General features: G+C 50.2%; 7 protein-coding genes across 7 annotated transcripts; 3 read left to right on the top strand and 4 right to left on the bottom strand.

Moving 5' to 3' along the window:
- Positions 1-559: 559 nt before the first annotated feature.
- VTN49DRAFT_1109 (uncharacterized protein) lies at positions 560-1,307 on the bottom strand (the record flags this gene model as incomplete). Its single annotated transcript, XM_069408688.1, has 3 exons — positions 560-1,108; positions 1,180-1,245; positions 1,296-1,307. The coding sequence occupies 3 exons, from the start codon at positions 1,305-1,307 to the stop codon at positions 560-562; spliced, it is 627 nt and encodes a 208-aa protein (XP_069270149.1).
- A 603-nt stretch (positions 1,308-1,910) lies between these two features.
- VTN49DRAFT_1108 (uncharacterized protein) lies at positions 1,911-2,150 on the top strand (the record flags this gene model as incomplete). Its single annotated transcript, XM_069408687.1, has 3 exons — positions 1,911-1,949; positions 2,009-2,067; positions 2,126-2,150. The coding sequence occupies 3 exons, from the start codon at positions 1,911-1,913 to the stop codon at positions 2,148-2,150; spliced, it is 123 nt and encodes a 40-aa protein (XP_069270148.1).
- A 638-nt stretch (positions 2,151-2,788) lies between these two features.
- VTN49DRAFT_1107 (uncharacterized protein) lies at positions 2,789-3,861 on the bottom strand (the record flags this gene model as incomplete). Its single annotated transcript, XM_069408686.1, has 3 exons — positions 2,789-3,551; positions 3,604-3,653; positions 3,709-3,861. 3 exons carry the CDS (start codon positions 3,859-3,861, stop codon positions 2,789-2,791), a joined length of 966 nt encoding a protein of 321 aa, XP_069270147.1.
- Positions 3,862-4,134: 273 nt separating this feature from the next.
- On the top strand, positions 4,135-5,422 carry VTN49DRAFT_1106 (uncharacterized protein; the record flags this gene model as incomplete). Its single annotated transcript, XM_069408685.1, has 3 exons — positions 4,135-4,379; positions 4,477-5,044; positions 5,108-5,422. The coding sequence occupies 3 exons, from the start codon at positions 4,135-4,137 to the stop codon at positions 5,420-5,422; spliced, it is 1,128 nt and encodes a 375-aa protein (XP_069270146.1).
- A 511-nt stretch (positions 5,423-5,933) lies between these two features.
- Positions 5,934-8,846, top strand: VTN49DRAFT_1105 (uncharacterized protein; the record flags this gene model as incomplete). The annotated part of the gene is made up of 1 exon (XM_069408684.1): positions 5,934-8,846. The coding sequence occupies one exon, from the start codon at positions 5,934-5,936 to the stop codon at positions 8,844-8,846; it is 2,913 nt and encodes a 970-aa protein (XP_069270145.1).
- Positions 8,847-9,330: 484 nt separating this feature from the next.
- VTN49DRAFT_1104 (uncharacterized protein) lies at positions 9,331-10,507 on the bottom strand (the record flags this gene model as incomplete). The annotated part of the gene is made up of 5 exons (XM_069408683.1): positions 9,331-9,452; positions 9,515-9,901; positions 9,949-10,070; positions 10,130-10,366; positions 10,419-10,507. 5 exons carry the CDS (start codon positions 10,505-10,507, stop codon positions 9,331-9,333), a joined length of 957 nt encoding a protein of 318 aa, XP_069270144.1.
- A 1,407-nt stretch (positions 10,508-11,914) lies between these two features.
- VTN49DRAFT_1103 (uncharacterized protein) lies at positions 11,915-13,308 on the bottom strand (the record flags this gene model as incomplete). The annotated part of the gene is made up of 3 exons (XM_069408682.1): positions 11,915-12,746; positions 12,825-13,039; positions 13,099-13,308. The coding sequence occupies 3 exons, from the start codon at positions 13,306-13,308 to the stop codon at positions 11,915-11,917; spliced, it is 1,257 nt and encodes a 418-aa protein (XP_069270143.1).
- Between the last annotated feature and the right edge of the window lie 2,155 nt (positions 13,309-15,463).

The raw sequence follows: 15,463 nt of genomic DNA, 5'->3' as shown, positions 1-15,463 counted from the left end.
GGACGGATGACGGGAAAGTTCCTTAGCATGCTGTTATCCATCGGGCAGATGACTGGAGTTCAGAGGCGCAATGGACTACGGTGGTGTGTGGTGTCAATGTCGGCGGCGTGGGGACCCAAGTGTTACTCTTCGCAGCTATGACTCCGTGTAATGACTGATATGATCACCAGGAGCTCAGGGTATACATGTACAGCTTCTCAATGGAAGGATTATGTTGATACTATACAATGTGACTCAGAGATCCGTCATTTGTTTGGTAACATCTTTGGAGATTTTGTATTGTACATCGTCGAGACGTTTGGTCGCCATTTCGGGCCGACTGTGTACTCCGTAGCACGCGAGAGATGTCTCGGTGCCGCTTGGTGGCGCCCCCTACCGACTACCGAACTAGGAACCATTGAAACCTCTTTTCCTGTGGAAGGCAAAGTGGTCACAGGGTGCTTCAGCGACAGCTGTAGATCAAAGAGTTCAATGGCCGAGGATTGAGGTTCCCAGCTGCAGTCTGGACCAGTGCCATAGAGTGGCAAATTGTAGAGTGTTAATCCGGAACGCGGATAAATCACTTCGCGAAGGGATTTGCATGAATCGTGACTGACTTCAATTTCACAGCCTCCCACTCTCCCTCTTTCTCTTGTCCCTCGGGAGGCTGTGTAACGCGTCCCTTCTTATCAACCTTGACTTTTGCCTTTTCTAGCTTTGTAAGGACATCGCCGCCCTCATCTTGCGGTGAGAGATTCAAGACACGGCCGAAAACAGTACTCTGGCCGTCTAGATGCGGGGCTGGCCCAAATGTGATGAAGAATTGGCTGCCGTTGACCGTGGACCCCGTCGCATTCTGCATGCCGGGTGTGGTGCGGTCTTTAACGGGCCTAGAGGCCATCGACAATACGCCGCGGGCATTGTGTCGGAGGGCCGGAATGTGAATCTCCTGATTTAGCGCAGACGGGTGGTATATTGACGTGCCGCCTTTGGGGATTTCGTCGAAGGGGAGGAGCGACGATGCCTTGGGATTCAAGGATATGTCGCCGCCTTGGATCATGAAGCCCGGAAAGTGTCGGTGGAAAGGCGTGTCATTGTATGCGCCAGATGCGCAAAGGGCGAGGAAATTCTGTTCGGAAGGAGACAATTGTCAGTTGGCATAGGTCTTGGTAGTTCAAGTTGCTTTCTGGGACAACGCACCTCGGCGGTCTTCGGCACAGTCTCGCAGAATACCTCGACTTTGAGATCGCCGTGGGTTGTGTGTAGCTGTTGACAAGGTCAGTCACGGATCTAACTCAAAAATTCAAATAACGTACCGTTACCGACATTGTTTCGGCCTCCGCTGTCGCTGTGTCTCTATCAACTGTTGCCAAATCGTCAACCTAAATTCCATCTGCGAGCCTGGGGTGTGCGGAAAACTGAGCTGAGCTGGGAGCTGCCTCAGGCAACAATCCCCGGCTTGTTCTCGGCTCTTCTTCCCCTTGACCGCCCGGCCATCGAGTCTTGGCATTCTGGAAATTTCTCGTTCCCATCATCGCGACAAGTCCAACTTTCTTGCTCAGCTTCCGTTTCTCGACTGTTTGATATTTTCTCACTTTTTTGCTGTCGATCTTGTTGGCTGTACTTCAGCTCCTGCCAAGTTCTTAAGCTCAAACTTCCACAATGGTACGTCACAGAAGCTCCGACTGAGCTCATCAGCTTCTCTCTCCGGCAGAGCAAATAGCTAAAATCCGCCATTGAACACGCAGGCTCTCCGAAACATCAAGCAGCTTGTTCCTCTCCTGGACCGCGTGCTGGTCCAGAAGATCAAGCCCGAAACCAAGACTGCTAGCGGCATCTACCTGCCTGAGAGCAGCGTCAAGGACATTAACCAAGCTACCGTTCTGGCCGTCGGCCCCGGTGCTCTGGACAAGAATGGCAACAAGATCCCGATGAGCGTGAAGCCCGGTGACAAGGTCTTGATTCCTCAGGTACGGATAAGGATCGCTTTCCTTTCATTGCATGGGAGCGTAATGCTGATGTTGCGCAGTACGGCGGCAGCCCCGTCAAGGTCAATGACGAGGAGTACGCTCTGTTCCGGGATTCCGAGTATGTTTTACCGCTGGAGTGTTTCATTTCAATGGGCTTAGCTGACAACTCGTAATAGGATCCTTGCCAAGATCAGCGAGTAATCTCGTTGACGTTTCCCGTTAAGTCATGTGGTTTTCCATGCGGCTGGGAACGGTTTTGATGGCGTGATGATTAGACGCTGAGATTCTTTTTGTGTGTTATTTATCATTCGGGAAGACGGCAGGGCGAACGTGTGGGCGCAACCCGTTGGTATAATGTCATTTCCAGCGGCATCTTCTGGTTCTTGCATGTATACTAAATAATGTACCATCCTGTACAATATGCCTTGGGCGGCTTGACTGCCTCCTCTCCTCTCTAACTGGTGCATCCGGTCCATGCAAAGTCCATGATTGAAGTCCAGTACCGCATATCTAATATCATGCCCGTGAACGAAAAGCTCTTCGGCAGGAAATGGAAGGTCATCATATCTTTTCCCATGAGCACTCGATCTTTCCATACCTACAAGAGTGCTCACTCGCGACATGATAGTACCACTACAATACCAAGAGCCAAAATAAGTGTGTTAGGAGCGTTGAACTAACGAAAGATGCTTCGAACAGCATCTCTCCGGAGTTATAAAACATATCAATCATTTATATTTACTCCATGATGCGATAGTTACGATTCCCGATCATTTCCGGTCATGTATATCAGACGCAACAACGCCGTACCAGCCAGCAGACTTAACAGGATAGCTCAATTACCATCGTCGGACACCTCGTCCTCTGCCATATCCTCCTTGCTGATTATAGCCACCATACCCCATTTGCTGCTGATTACCTTGACCGCCAAAGCCCTGGTTCTGCTGAGAACCCCCTCCTGATTGACCTCCCATCATGCCCTGGGCTTGTTGCATAAACGACATCGGGTCCATCTGAGACGGATCCATTCCCTGCGACATCATGCCCGCCAGCATACCCTGCATCATATCTTGTGACATATCGGGCATTCCCGGCATTCCCGGCATGCCTGGGAGACTAACAGGAGGAGCACCAGGTGCACCAGGCATACCCGGCAGTCCACCCATGTTGAGGAAAGCTTGGATTTCTTCCAACTGCTTCTTCTGGTCCGTGACTTCTTTGCGCAGCTCTTTCTGCTTTATACAGTAGCTCGCCCACGTGAATTCATCGAACCCGTAGTTGAAGTAGTCAGAGAGATCCGTCCCCGGTCGTCGCCACGGCTTTTCCTCTTCTGAGATTAAGTCGGCGTCAAGGTCTGTCTCCATGATTGGTTTACCCGTGGCTGGATGAACCGGATCAGCATTGACGTCGATATTTGACGCGTGAATCGCTGGATACGAGGCACCGGACTGCAGTGTCGCGACAGGTTTCGCCTGAGACGCACTTTCGGGTCTGGAAACCGCCGATGGTGTGGAGGGTTTTGCTCCTGCTGCGGCTGCGGCTGCGGCTGAATCGACTGAATTGGGTCGTTGCGATTCGACAGCTGCGGAGTGTCGTTGAGGGCTGTGTCTGCGTTAGAGTTGCATTCAATCATTACAAAGAAAGCAAAACATACATCGCGGGTGCTGCATCCGGAGGAGCTTCCGTAATGATATTAAAGTCATCCTGGAGGGATACAAATCAGCAATGGTTCCCAAGCTGTGGATTTCTGGTTACAAACATCGTCCTCTTCCTCTTCTTCTACCTCGTACTCCTCTCCTTCGGCTGACTTGGCAGCAGCGTCAGATGGTTGGTCTCCATTCTCCTTCTGACCTGCCTGATTTGAGGGGAGCGAGTCCCCTGGCTCGTAGAGATCGTCATCGTCTTCTTCCATGGTGATTGTCTGTCAATCTGACGCGTCGATCGGTCAAGAAGCTCGACAAAAGTCCAAGAACCCTAGATACGCTTACTAAGTACCTGGGACCAATCATGTTCGACCCTCGAACAAAGGCCGATGTTTTCGCACGTGATGGGGATGGGTGCTTAGTCATCACAAGCTAGCTTCGATCACGTGAATATCGTAACCTAGAGATCCCTCTGTTATGTCCTGCAGGCATCATTTGGATTCCCAAGACGCGATTATTTGGCAGTGAGCCAAAACAGCGGAATGTCGACACCGACAGACTCTCAAGGCCGCGCCTCGGCTCCGCGGTCTTTTACCAATCAAAGCGCGTCGGCTGAGGACCTACTGAAGTCGCAAACTGTCGGTCTCGTAGACCTCTCCGAATTTCGCAAGCGACGCGCGGAAGTGCTAGAGCAGAAAGAGCGAGAAGCTCACGACAAGAGCTTAGGGCGGTTCACAACTGGTAACTCAAGAAGTGCTACACCTTCCCAGGGTGATGTGACTGACGGGTGAGTTCCAAGGTTCCGCTACCGAGCGACTTTCCTTGCCCATGACACGATTTGGAGAGTAACCGTGACGTTAATGATGCTAACGGTGTAAGAGCAGTGGGTTGACGTCTGGGAGTGTCTCGTCTGAGGGCCGTCCTAAAAAGAAAAAGAAGGTTCTCGCGAAGAGCAAACTTTCTTTTGGAGATGACGGTGATGATGTAGAGAATGATGCTGGTGAAGACTCGTCGAAGGCCGCTACGCGCGATAGATCTGCTTCGAAAACTCCGGGGGATGGGAGTCCGAAGCCGCCGTCGCGCAAGATAACTCCCAACCCGAACGCTCCTCCTCCACCTAAGGCTCTTACAAAAGCAGCATTAGAGGAGGAAGCAAAGACGCGCGAGGCACTACGCAAGGAATTTCTCGCCATGCAAGAAGCTGTCAGGGCGACGGAGATTATCATACCATTTGTATTCTACGATGGAACCATCATTCCTGCAGGAAAGGTCCGCGTTAAGAAAGGAGACCATGTTTGGCTTTTTCTCGATCGATGTCGCAAAGTTGGTGCTGAGCTAGGCGTTGGCGGAGCACAGAGCAGCGGGAGAGTGAAGCGCGACAATCGTCGTGAGTGGGCGCGGGTCAGTGTGGACGATTTGATGCTTGTTCGGGGCAATATTATTGTGCCTCATGTGAGTATTATCCCTTCATTTCCCTAGCATGTGTCAGTACATGGCGCTGACCATGAAGCGTAGCATTATGAATTCTATTACTTTATTGCGAACAAGGTCCCCAGCTTCAGCAAGAACGGAGGGCTGTTATTCGATTACTCAAATCAGCCACCACCAAAGAGAGATTCGGACCCGCTTTCTCGACCAAATGATGACGAGCTGGAGGGAGCAGATGCTGATCCCACACTGACAAAAGTCGTTGACCGACGCTGGTATGATAAGAACAAACACATATATCCTGCTAGCCTCTGGCGTGAGTATGAACCAGGAGAAGAATTCGAGCGCAGCATGAAGGGCGCTCGACGGGACGCCGCCGGGAATGTCTTCTTCTATGGGTAATCTGAATTAGGTTGCGATCAACTGTTGATTGTTCATAATAAACTTTTTAGAGTCATGACTACCTGGGCTCCTGGAGCGATCATTCTTGACCTATTGGCTCTGGCCGGTCAGCCTCCTAAACTGGCTTAGCCCGCATCAACAACTGGCATTGCAGCATTACATAATCAGAGCCGCCACAGGTGACACGGCACACGCCCCCCTTTACTAAGGTCAGTAGTGATGCGGCGCAAGTGTAAACTGTCATTCGTCATCTCTGTCAGCGTCCTTTCCTCCGATCAGCTCCTAAACTCTATGGCATGACATTGTTCATGCGAAAAGCCCTACTGTTCCTGACTTGATTTTGACGGTAATTCTTGTTCCGCTTTTGGCGGGACAGATATGTTCCAGGACGGCTTAACGGTCGAGGTGACACCAGTTCGGCTGCAGTGAATGCCGATGGGGAGGTCCTGTATTTGTAGTAACTCCTGAACGTTCCTTCACGGCGTCAAACCGTTCGTTTTTCCACGCAAGGATGACAAGTGCCAATCTCGACGCCTTGTCAACCGCTGCATTTCCATCTGCTTCCCCCGCCGATATCCAGTTCAATGCCTCTACGACTGCTCGCAATGCCTCGAGCTTGGCATTTGCCATCGAACTACTGAAGCTGCCCTTTCGCGCCATCCATGAGGGAGAGTCGGCTGTTCTTCGACAATTTATAAGCCGAACTGGTTTGGACTCATTGCTGGGTCAATCGACCGCTGGTCGTGATGGAGAAGTCGTGGCAGCCGCCGCCACCGCCGCTAATGCGGCTGCGAATCAAGGAGGACGAGGAGGCGCTTCTGGAGCAGTTGGAAGGGATGGAAACTGGAATATATCGGATGTGCTGAACGCCTTCAGAGGGTTTACCTCTTTTTTCGGCTACTTGACGAGTCGGTGGTCTCTCGCTTGTGTCTCCGTGGCCTTGATACTGAATCGTGTTACGATCTACGCGTCAACTCGGCGCCATCTGCGATTCTCATGGCGTCAACGATTGTTGCTCCGGATCGTCCCTATAATCCTGCTTGCTTCACACGCGCTCCGTCTATTACGTGCTATTCGATGTCAGACATCACCCGATTTTGGACTCATTCGCTACGGCCGAGCTGGGAAGCGACTGTTAATCGACCATTCCGGTAACGGTGGCTTGCTGTACTCATTGAGCTCGAGTTTGCTGTCATGGGAGTCGGATTTACAGTCATGCAGTGCACTTGGGATGAGTCGTTTGCCTGGTAGCTCGGAGCTGCCATATGGTTCCTTTTCCTTATTGTGGCCGGTGTTTTTGGTCTTGTGCTTGAGTTATTTCATCGAGACCTTGTCGTGTGCGCTTCAAGGCCGACCGATTGTCACCGAAGCAGGCATGACGATTTTTGAACACTCCCTCGCATTCGCAGAGGCGGAGACAGCAATTGGACATGTGGTTGGTTTGGGGCTCTTTGGTCTCTCCAAAAATGCGTCGGCAAAGGAGGACTCGCCACTAGCGAGTGAGATGTCCGAGTCGTCGTTGCAACTACTTAGCCGGTCACAAATCCTGCAGCGAATGAACGTCACCCCAGAGCTGCTCCTAATCGTTCTAATATCGTGCTGCAATGTCCTTGCGGCTCATGTGCTCGATGTATTTGGAAAGCAGAGCCGCTACCGCCTGGTAAACACAACCTTCTGGGGGTTGTGTTTCATGGGAGCCATCGCTTGGGGGATCTTTCAAGGTCCGACAATCAGTTCTGAGACCGGCTTTTTGAAGTTCCCGACAGTTTGTATCGTGGGATTTGTTCCACACCTTCTCATCCTCATCGGAATAGCGACATGTGCTTGTATTTACGGGCTCGCTGTGCTGATCACAGCATTCGCACTCCCTCCAGGAGTTCCGCAGCCATCGTCATTGCGCGAACGACTGTCACTTGCGTATAACAATATGCAAAGCTCGAGCCAGCTTCAGCATCTCAGACTCAACATGCATGAGGATTTCTACACTACGCTTTTAAAGATCGGGTATTCTACGCTCACTGCCGCCAGCGATGCCGTTTTCCTCAATGAGGGCCGCGGCGTGGTTGCGCGACGGCGCACATGGCTGGAGGAAGATCGATTGACTGAGATCGAGGCCACGCGGAGAGCCAGGGCAGGCAGAACCGACGTCCAGCTGGAAACTGGCGAGATCCTCGACTTTGACGTTGGCCCTGTAGAAGATTGGCAGAGCGGATACGGACGCGAAAAGAAACTGGATAAAGTGAGCCGAGTAAGCCGCCTGGGTCACAGCGCTTCGCCTGCGGGTGGAGTCGGTGCATACCAGGGCGCTACGCGGGCTAGCCAGGCGTGTGCTTTTCTCAGGGGCATATCAATATTGGTCTTTAAATGGCTTGCTGTCGCAATTGGTGGGCTTCTAGGCAAAATTGGGATCACATTCAGACCACAGTGGCTGTCAAAATTAATGGACAGTAACAGGAACCGGCACAAAGGCCCAACGCGGGACCAGCCAACGTCGCTCGACTTTTTCATTATGAAAGACAATGGGGAATTTGAGATTCCCGAGAACAATGAATATGACGTGGAAAAAGAAATGAGGAAGCGCGAAGCTGCAAATCAGGATGACTGGCAGGAAGCGGACGAGGCCCGCCTGGATACGAAGCTTTACAACTGGTGGAAGATTGGTGGATCGTGGGGCGAGCAGGATGAGAGCCCTGACTACATGCCGACGGATACCGAAGACGACACCACCAGCATAGTGTCTTCGCAAGCAACGGAGTCTGAGTGGGAGGAGTTCAACGATGACGAAGATGGCCGGCGAACTCCCACTCAGGAGGATCCTTTTCCGGGAAGATCGCCGCGGGAGACCCTCTTGGACACCGCGTCCCTTGCACGTCTTTTAGACCCACGCGATCAGGAGAGCAGGGAGGAAGCACGCATCCTGGCCGCACACCTGGCTGCTGAGAACGACAATCGTATCATGACTCGTAGCCAATACCGACGACGTCGGGAACTCGAGCGGGCTAGGGTTCTAATGCCGGCGCGGCGACTAAACGTGCCCTCGCAATCATCGTCATCTCCATCTGCTAGCGAAAAGCGCCGCCCACCCACCGCCGAAGAGGAGGCCGAAATGCTAGAAGCCCTCATCCTGGCTCGACGGCGAGAAGCCCAAGCCAAAACTCGTGATAATGGCACTCATCCCTATCACCAGCATCCCAACCAGACCGCATCTCATCCACAGCAGGATGACTCCTGGCAGACCGGCGTAGGCCCCGATGGCCCCCAGTGTGTGGTATGCCAGGCAAACCCCCGCTCCATCATCGCATGGCCCTGCCGGTGCCTCTGCGTCTGCGAGGAATGTCGCGTCAGTCTCGCAATGAATAACTTTGCGACCTGTGTAACTTGTCGGCAAGAAGTTGTTGGGTTTGTGCGATTATGGGTTCCTTGAAATGTCTCTTTAGGATCCGAATCTCCCTTGTTTTCTTATACGTTTCTGGATTATGTGTGCACATGGGTGATTCATTTGGTGTCATGTTTCTTGCGTGTTCTTGGTGGCGGTGAGTGGTTCATTTCCTGTTTCTGCTTGTAAATATTAGATATTCTTTTTCTCGGAGGATGGCATATATGAGTTGTCTGCATCAGGCAAGGTTTGGGCTGTGCTCTCAATTTTGAATCAACGAATACGGAATTCGTTAATAGATAGTCCTGCCTCCACCAAAAGCTGGCCCTCTCTAGTGCAGTAGTTCGGCGATATGTGAAAGTTTGCTAGTGTGAGAATTCGGCTTGTCATGCTGGAGCAGAGTTGGCTCGGATGGGCACCAAGTAAAATAATGGACATAGGTAAACACCTCAATTGCAATGGAACAGAGTTGATGCAGAGATTGGTCCAAACACTGAATAACCAGTATATGTGATACATTGCATGTCGACAACTATCCTAAATACTCAAACCTTCCAAATCGTCTAGGTGTGGCTTGTCGATATGCTGCTTCTCGTCCTTCTCGAACAACTGCCTTTGGAGGAGCCGGCAGGCGAGTACGATGCTGCGAGTATACTGTTCTCATCTCCTAGGTGAGCAGTTTTGTCAGCACCTAATCGGGAATCGGAGCTACTAACGCTCTGAAGATGGTAGCTTCGGAGGAGGCATTGATGTCTTGTCCCATAGGACGTCGGCGCCGGACCCCACGCTGCCGCTTCTCTGATGTTGAAAGAGCTGCTCCACGCCGCTGTGGTCAGGCCTGGGACTGAAATACTTCGAGGGTACCCGATCTGACTGGGGTATAGTCAGCTTGCTTGCTTGGTTCACTGCCCTGCTTCTCGGTATGGAGCTTAAAGCCCGAGAGACCGAGTCGGAGGCTGCCGTTCTTATCTGGGATTTCATCGCTCTGCTTTTGAGGAGATTGTAGAGATTGGTCATTTGCGTGTGCTTCCGGCATTTTTCTTGATACATGACAATGAGCTCGTCGTTCTTTTTCTGGAGCTGTTCTTGGGTAAGTTGCATCTCTCCGTGGTGTTAGAGATTTGTTCAACAATAGGGAAAGGCTATATACCAGACAGTTTGTTCCGTAATTCTTCGATTTCGGCTTGCGAGTTGTGGACGATTCGCTCCATGTCACCGTCCAAAGCCTTGTATTTCTCTGTGAGGCTCTTGCTTAGATATTCCTGGTAACAGCTATTTTGTCCTTTCTTAGTAAAGACCACGATACGCCCAGCGTGATTGACGATACATACATCTCTTGCGTGGTCTGATACACCCAGAACGACAAGGCACGGCCGGCACAATCCACAATGGTCGAGGGATCCAGTCCGCTGAGAACGCTAGACTTGTAGTCTTCAGTCGGGTTCAGAATTGTAGAGACGGCATCATCGGGGCTCGGGAGCATCGTTTCACATGCCGGACACTGCCTCATCGGAACCTTCGTTTTCGACAAGCCCAACCGGTCTGCACATGGAAGACAAAAAATATGTCTTCTCTTTTGGTCAGTACTGTGGTTAGGACAGTAATAAGTGAGAAACAAACGAGCAGGTAGTCACGACGGCCTTCTCCTTCAGGGATGCTCGGCATTTCAGCGAATTACAGCGTAGTGAGACATCCAATGCTTGGGCCATGAGGTCGAGGGACAGATAGCAGGATAGTCAAGAAATCAGAACTGACGATACACTAAAGAACGGTCCATATAGCAAAGTATTCTCTGCTGGAAAGCGTAATTGCTGCATCTGTCTATCGAATTCCAGCTCTAAGCTCTAGGGAAGGAACTGGCGTACGACTCGTTCCTTCCCAAAATGTTCTGTCGAACGGCATTCAACGACCGACATATAGTACTTCCGAGGGCTACTAATCTCTGACATACTTGTACGGATACGCCGTCCTTATTGCTGAGAACAAATTCCTATCTCCACACTGGCAGGAAGCAGTGAAAAGTCTACAACGAAGCCGATATTGAATACAAGGGGCACAATTACCGGGAACTGATTTTGATTGCAAAGGAAGCCAAAAATCCAGACGGCCCTTTCCATTCATATGGTACGGCGGATATCTGTCCGAATTCACCCCATATGGCATAGATAGGAGGGCGAAAGGGTAGGTACTGCAGTAATCTATGAGATAATTTTCCAAAGTGGTGACGCATGCCCATGAGGTACTGCGCTGATCCAATGTCGATTACTTTTAGCAGAATAGTGAACATGCAGTATTGTGATTATCCATATGGAGTATATAAACTGCCGTAACAAGCAGGCAGGGTTGCAGTAGGTAACGGTGTGTTTTAGCCGTGCCCTAAAAGCTACATATCTCGCAACACAGGTCGCAAAGCGCAATGGCAACGAATCCTGTACATATTGTTCATCAGAATCTAGCGGCAAAATGTAGGTTATTTCACGCCATGCAAGTTTGAACTATCTGTATGTTAAATCATTCAAACACTGACCTTCATGGCTTGAAGCTTGCCCAACAGAATCTCCAGAACACAATAGCAGTCGTCTGCTGGGCGATTCATGCATGTAGCCTTCACGTCTCATCCGGAAAATAGAGGTGGTTAAATAGGACAGTACATCGACTCCCGTGTGCTTGATTGAGTTTCGAGGAACTCTGGCCTTCATCTGTTAATCTATTCAACGGACTCGGTGCCTATGGCAGAATGATAACAACCATCATATTTTACTAGACAGGGCTTCCAATGACTTAAAATCTATAAGTTGGTGAACTTTTGAATGGCCAATATGGTTCCCAGTCCCGCTTTTTGGGCGATCACCGAGCAATACTTCTCACATTGCGCTGATCAGATCGTGTCAACTGGCAGCTGATATGGAATCTCTATGGCGACCATCACGATGACGGAGGTAGATATCGAATGAAAAGGGCACACAGTGTGGTAGAGAACGAGAATATTTTTGATCATCAACTGCGTAATAACCAACACTCTGTATTAAAACATAGACGCAAAGACGTTAACTGGGTAGATAAATTACACTTCATGAAACTGTATGGTATCCAGGACATTTTCCCATTCGAGAACATTAACTCGACTCGTTTTTATCCGGATATTGGTCATAAACTGGTGTCATCTCGCTCAATAGATTTGGCAAATTGAGTCGTGCGCTATATCGGATGTGTACGCTAAAAGGTTTCTCCATCTCCTTGTCATCATTAACTGGGGAAATGTTGCTGAGTGAACTTATTCTGCCGCCACGGTACATATGGAAAAGACCGGGTTCGACAGTGAGGCAGACGGCCTTCTTTGGGCGATCGTGGTCGCCGTTGCAGATATCACGCAGTAAGAGGTCCCACTCTATGTCAAATTTTCGTAGGCCAGCCTCGTAAAGGATGCGGCGAGCACCTCGCTGACTGACTGCGTACGAAAACGTGCAGTAGAGATCGAGGGTGTGATGCGTAACCCGAGTGTGATCCGGAAACAGTTTCCGAGGATCAAACTCCTGCTTGATGGTGTGCAAGTAATGACTTTCCGCTACCGTTTCGTCATTGTAGTGTACGACCCTGCCTCGTGGGATTGCTCGCGACAGCTCTCTCCCAATCACGTCTTCCTGTAGATTGACGTTGGGTGCTTTGGCACCACAATGGCCCATCCAGAGTACATCCCAATTATCACCGTATGGTGATATTTTTGGTGGCTCTGTTGGCGGCAGTTTGTCGAAATCAAGGTCCGGAGGTTGGCCTTCATATTCTGTCGGATTCACAAATGATGGGTCCGCGTAGGAGGATGATCCATATAATGGCTGCGTCAGAGCCCGAGTAGTTTTAGCAAAGTCGAACATCTGTTTGGTAATGTTGAGGTCCCAGTCGATGTCATCTTCGAGAATCAATGCGGTGTCGAGATTATTCTCAACAACACTTAATGTCAATGTAACGAGTCAGCCTACCCATTTGAACGGAGAAGTAGAATTGCCACTAGGTAAGAAGTAACCGCACCGTGAGATTGCATCTAAATGACTCCTCCAACATCCTATGGCACCGCTTGCTTTCGAGGAACGAGTCGCCGGTGGTATTAGCGCTTTGTCGGCGACTTCTTCGCCTGTCCGTGCAGGAATGAACTCGAGTTCCAAGCCGGTCACGGCGGCCATCAAAACGAGCGTATCACGGCGATCTGTTCGGGCCGGCAAGTTGACGACGTAGATTTTTCCAAACTGCAAAACAAGCCCGTGTCAGTTTTTCTCCCATTGCTTTGCTGGATACTTTGACGTACTCCCAACGTGGAATTTGCAATATTGCTCTCCAGGTCTGTCGCAGCTCCATATCGTTTGTGTCCTAACGATTGAACGGGTCCACTTCCGAAGCTGAAAAAGAAAATTAACAGCACGAAGACGACCACAAAACCCTTAATGAAATGAGGTCTGAAATAGGCTCGGTTCGTCATGACCGCCTGAAGTCCTGTATGTAGTAACTGCTTGGTCATGGTGAGGCGGTTTCAACTGGAATGAACGTGATGAAGAACTAAATCCATCTGAGTGACGGACTGAGTCGAACAACTGGTATGAACTACTCCTTCTCACTGCGTCCCCGGCAGTATGTTCCCAACTTCCCCCACCTAGTGTCTTGACGTATTTAAGGACGTGGTGATTAACTAGGTACTAGTAACTATCAGTTAGTGATTGAATTGTCCTCAGCACGACAAGGGTGGAAGGGCTGGCCAAGCGACAGCCCTAAGCCTATTAAGTCCTGGCGCGGTTGAATCGTTGGAATATCCACTAGGTATGGCGGCTCAACCGTCCAGAGAATGCGGGTCTCCCGGACTCAGACCCTTGGTGTTGGCATTGATACCCCCTGGAGGACTTGCAGGAGCAGAATAGGCCGATATCAGCCTGTAGGGGCTGGAAAACTCATTCACGTACCAAAAAGTTGCCCAAACCGGGATACTGGACTATCTAAGAATGGACTTGAATCACATAATCAATATTTGCGAGAACAGCTCCTGTTGCCGAGCAGTGGTAAGATGCCGATGGAAATATGTATAAACTCTCATGACGGCCAGAGACGCAGCAACCGAAAACAATAATCCACACGCAATGAATTGTGGACAAGGTTGGCTTGAAGATCCAACCCCTGCAGAGTGTATACGAGTAGGTAGCTTTCTGAATATTGCTTTGCTCCATACGGTGTCGACTATATTGATAAGGGGTCTGCAGAGTCTTAAACATGTCTCATTAACCAGGACGGGAGCACCAATAACTGTCGGGCGAAGGTGGGGGATTTCTTTTTTCCTGTCCCAGATTTCTGGAAGTCAAAGGCTGAATGCGCCGCACAGTCACTGCCGTGATGTCCTCAACGAAGTGGATTTCAGGTGAGTGGCCACTTCTCTTAATTACTTAATTACAAAGAGAGGGGCAGAGGGCAAAGGGATCAGCCTCTAAGACTGGTTTCTCTCGGCCACTCTGCACTCACAGATCGTGCCCAAAGTCGACCGTTGGCTACCAGACGTTGTGATTGGTTGTTCGAGTACCTTTACTTCTGCTGTTCGCCAAACGCAATAGTGCTGGGGGCAGGGCGTCAGGCAAAGCCGTTTTAACTTGTGGGCTCTTGGGAGCCATGCCGCACCAGGAGGTATGAATGAATGATGCGCACAGTGGCGTAGAGGTACGTCAGTGAATACGTTGATCGTGGGATTCATCTCTCCAAAAATGTCGATATGTACGAGTAGCTGGCCTTGGATTGCGACGCGCGCATCTAGAGATGAGCATCAACTTCAACCATGTTTGTCTTCATTAGGGATACATCATTGGCAAACTGAGTGCGATTGCCGAGATTTCGCGGCTCTGTAGCTCCGTACGAGGAATGACGTACGAGTAATAGTCTCGATATCTACGAGTATGGACTGGCAGATCACGCCTGCAATCGTAAACAGCAAAGGCGCATCTTCTGAATGGACGGATCGAGAAATTATCGACAAGTTGTTGATTCTGGACACTCTAGATTATAATGCAAGGTTGACAGAAGGCCAGAGTCCCACATATGACCGCGGAGAAGATGAAAAAGGACGCCTTGGATTACAGCACCCACAGGAAACATCGGCAGGACTGCAAACGTAGATTCGAGTTCGAGAATCCTACCAGTCCTAGCAAATGATGGCAAAAAACAACAAACACATCTGGTCAGAAAATACATACTACTCTTGCGAATTCCAGCAAATCATGATCCATGTCATCTTTGGAGAAAGCTTCCGCTACCACCTTTGACGTTTGCGAACGGAGTGCAATTGGAAAATTATGCAGGGCCTTACGAGTACTCCGTACATTCCGCAGTTTACCCGAGATATCTGAGGACCAGGAAGATGATCGGCAGCTCAAATGCTCGACCCTCGAACTCAGCAGTCACCCGTTGATTCAGATTCACAGCCTGTACGGACTGCCCGTACGCAATTTCTGCTCAAGTGCACACAGCTTAAATATGCGTGTTTTATGATCTTCAGGGGGTAAAGGACGAAGTTATGCGGAAATTGGCAAGATAAGCCAATCCGGAAACGGTTACTACTTGCACGTGACTTAAATTAAGCAGCCAATAAGAATTGAGATTTGACAAGATGGTATCGAATCAAGGGTGACGGAATTTCATCC

The sequence above is a fragment of the Thermomyces lanuginosus genome (assembly GCF_041956635.1).
Source record: "Thermomyces lanuginosus strain ATCC 200065 unplaced genomic scaffold VTN49scaffold_22, whole genome shotgun sequence".
Taxonomy (NCBI): Eukaryota; Fungi; Ascomycota; class Eurotiomycetes; order Eurotiales; family Trichocomaceae; genus Thermomyces; species Thermomyces lanuginosus.
The sequence above is the reverse complement of the archived record's forward strand: the minus strand, read 5'-3'. Positions and strand labels throughout refer to the sequence as shown.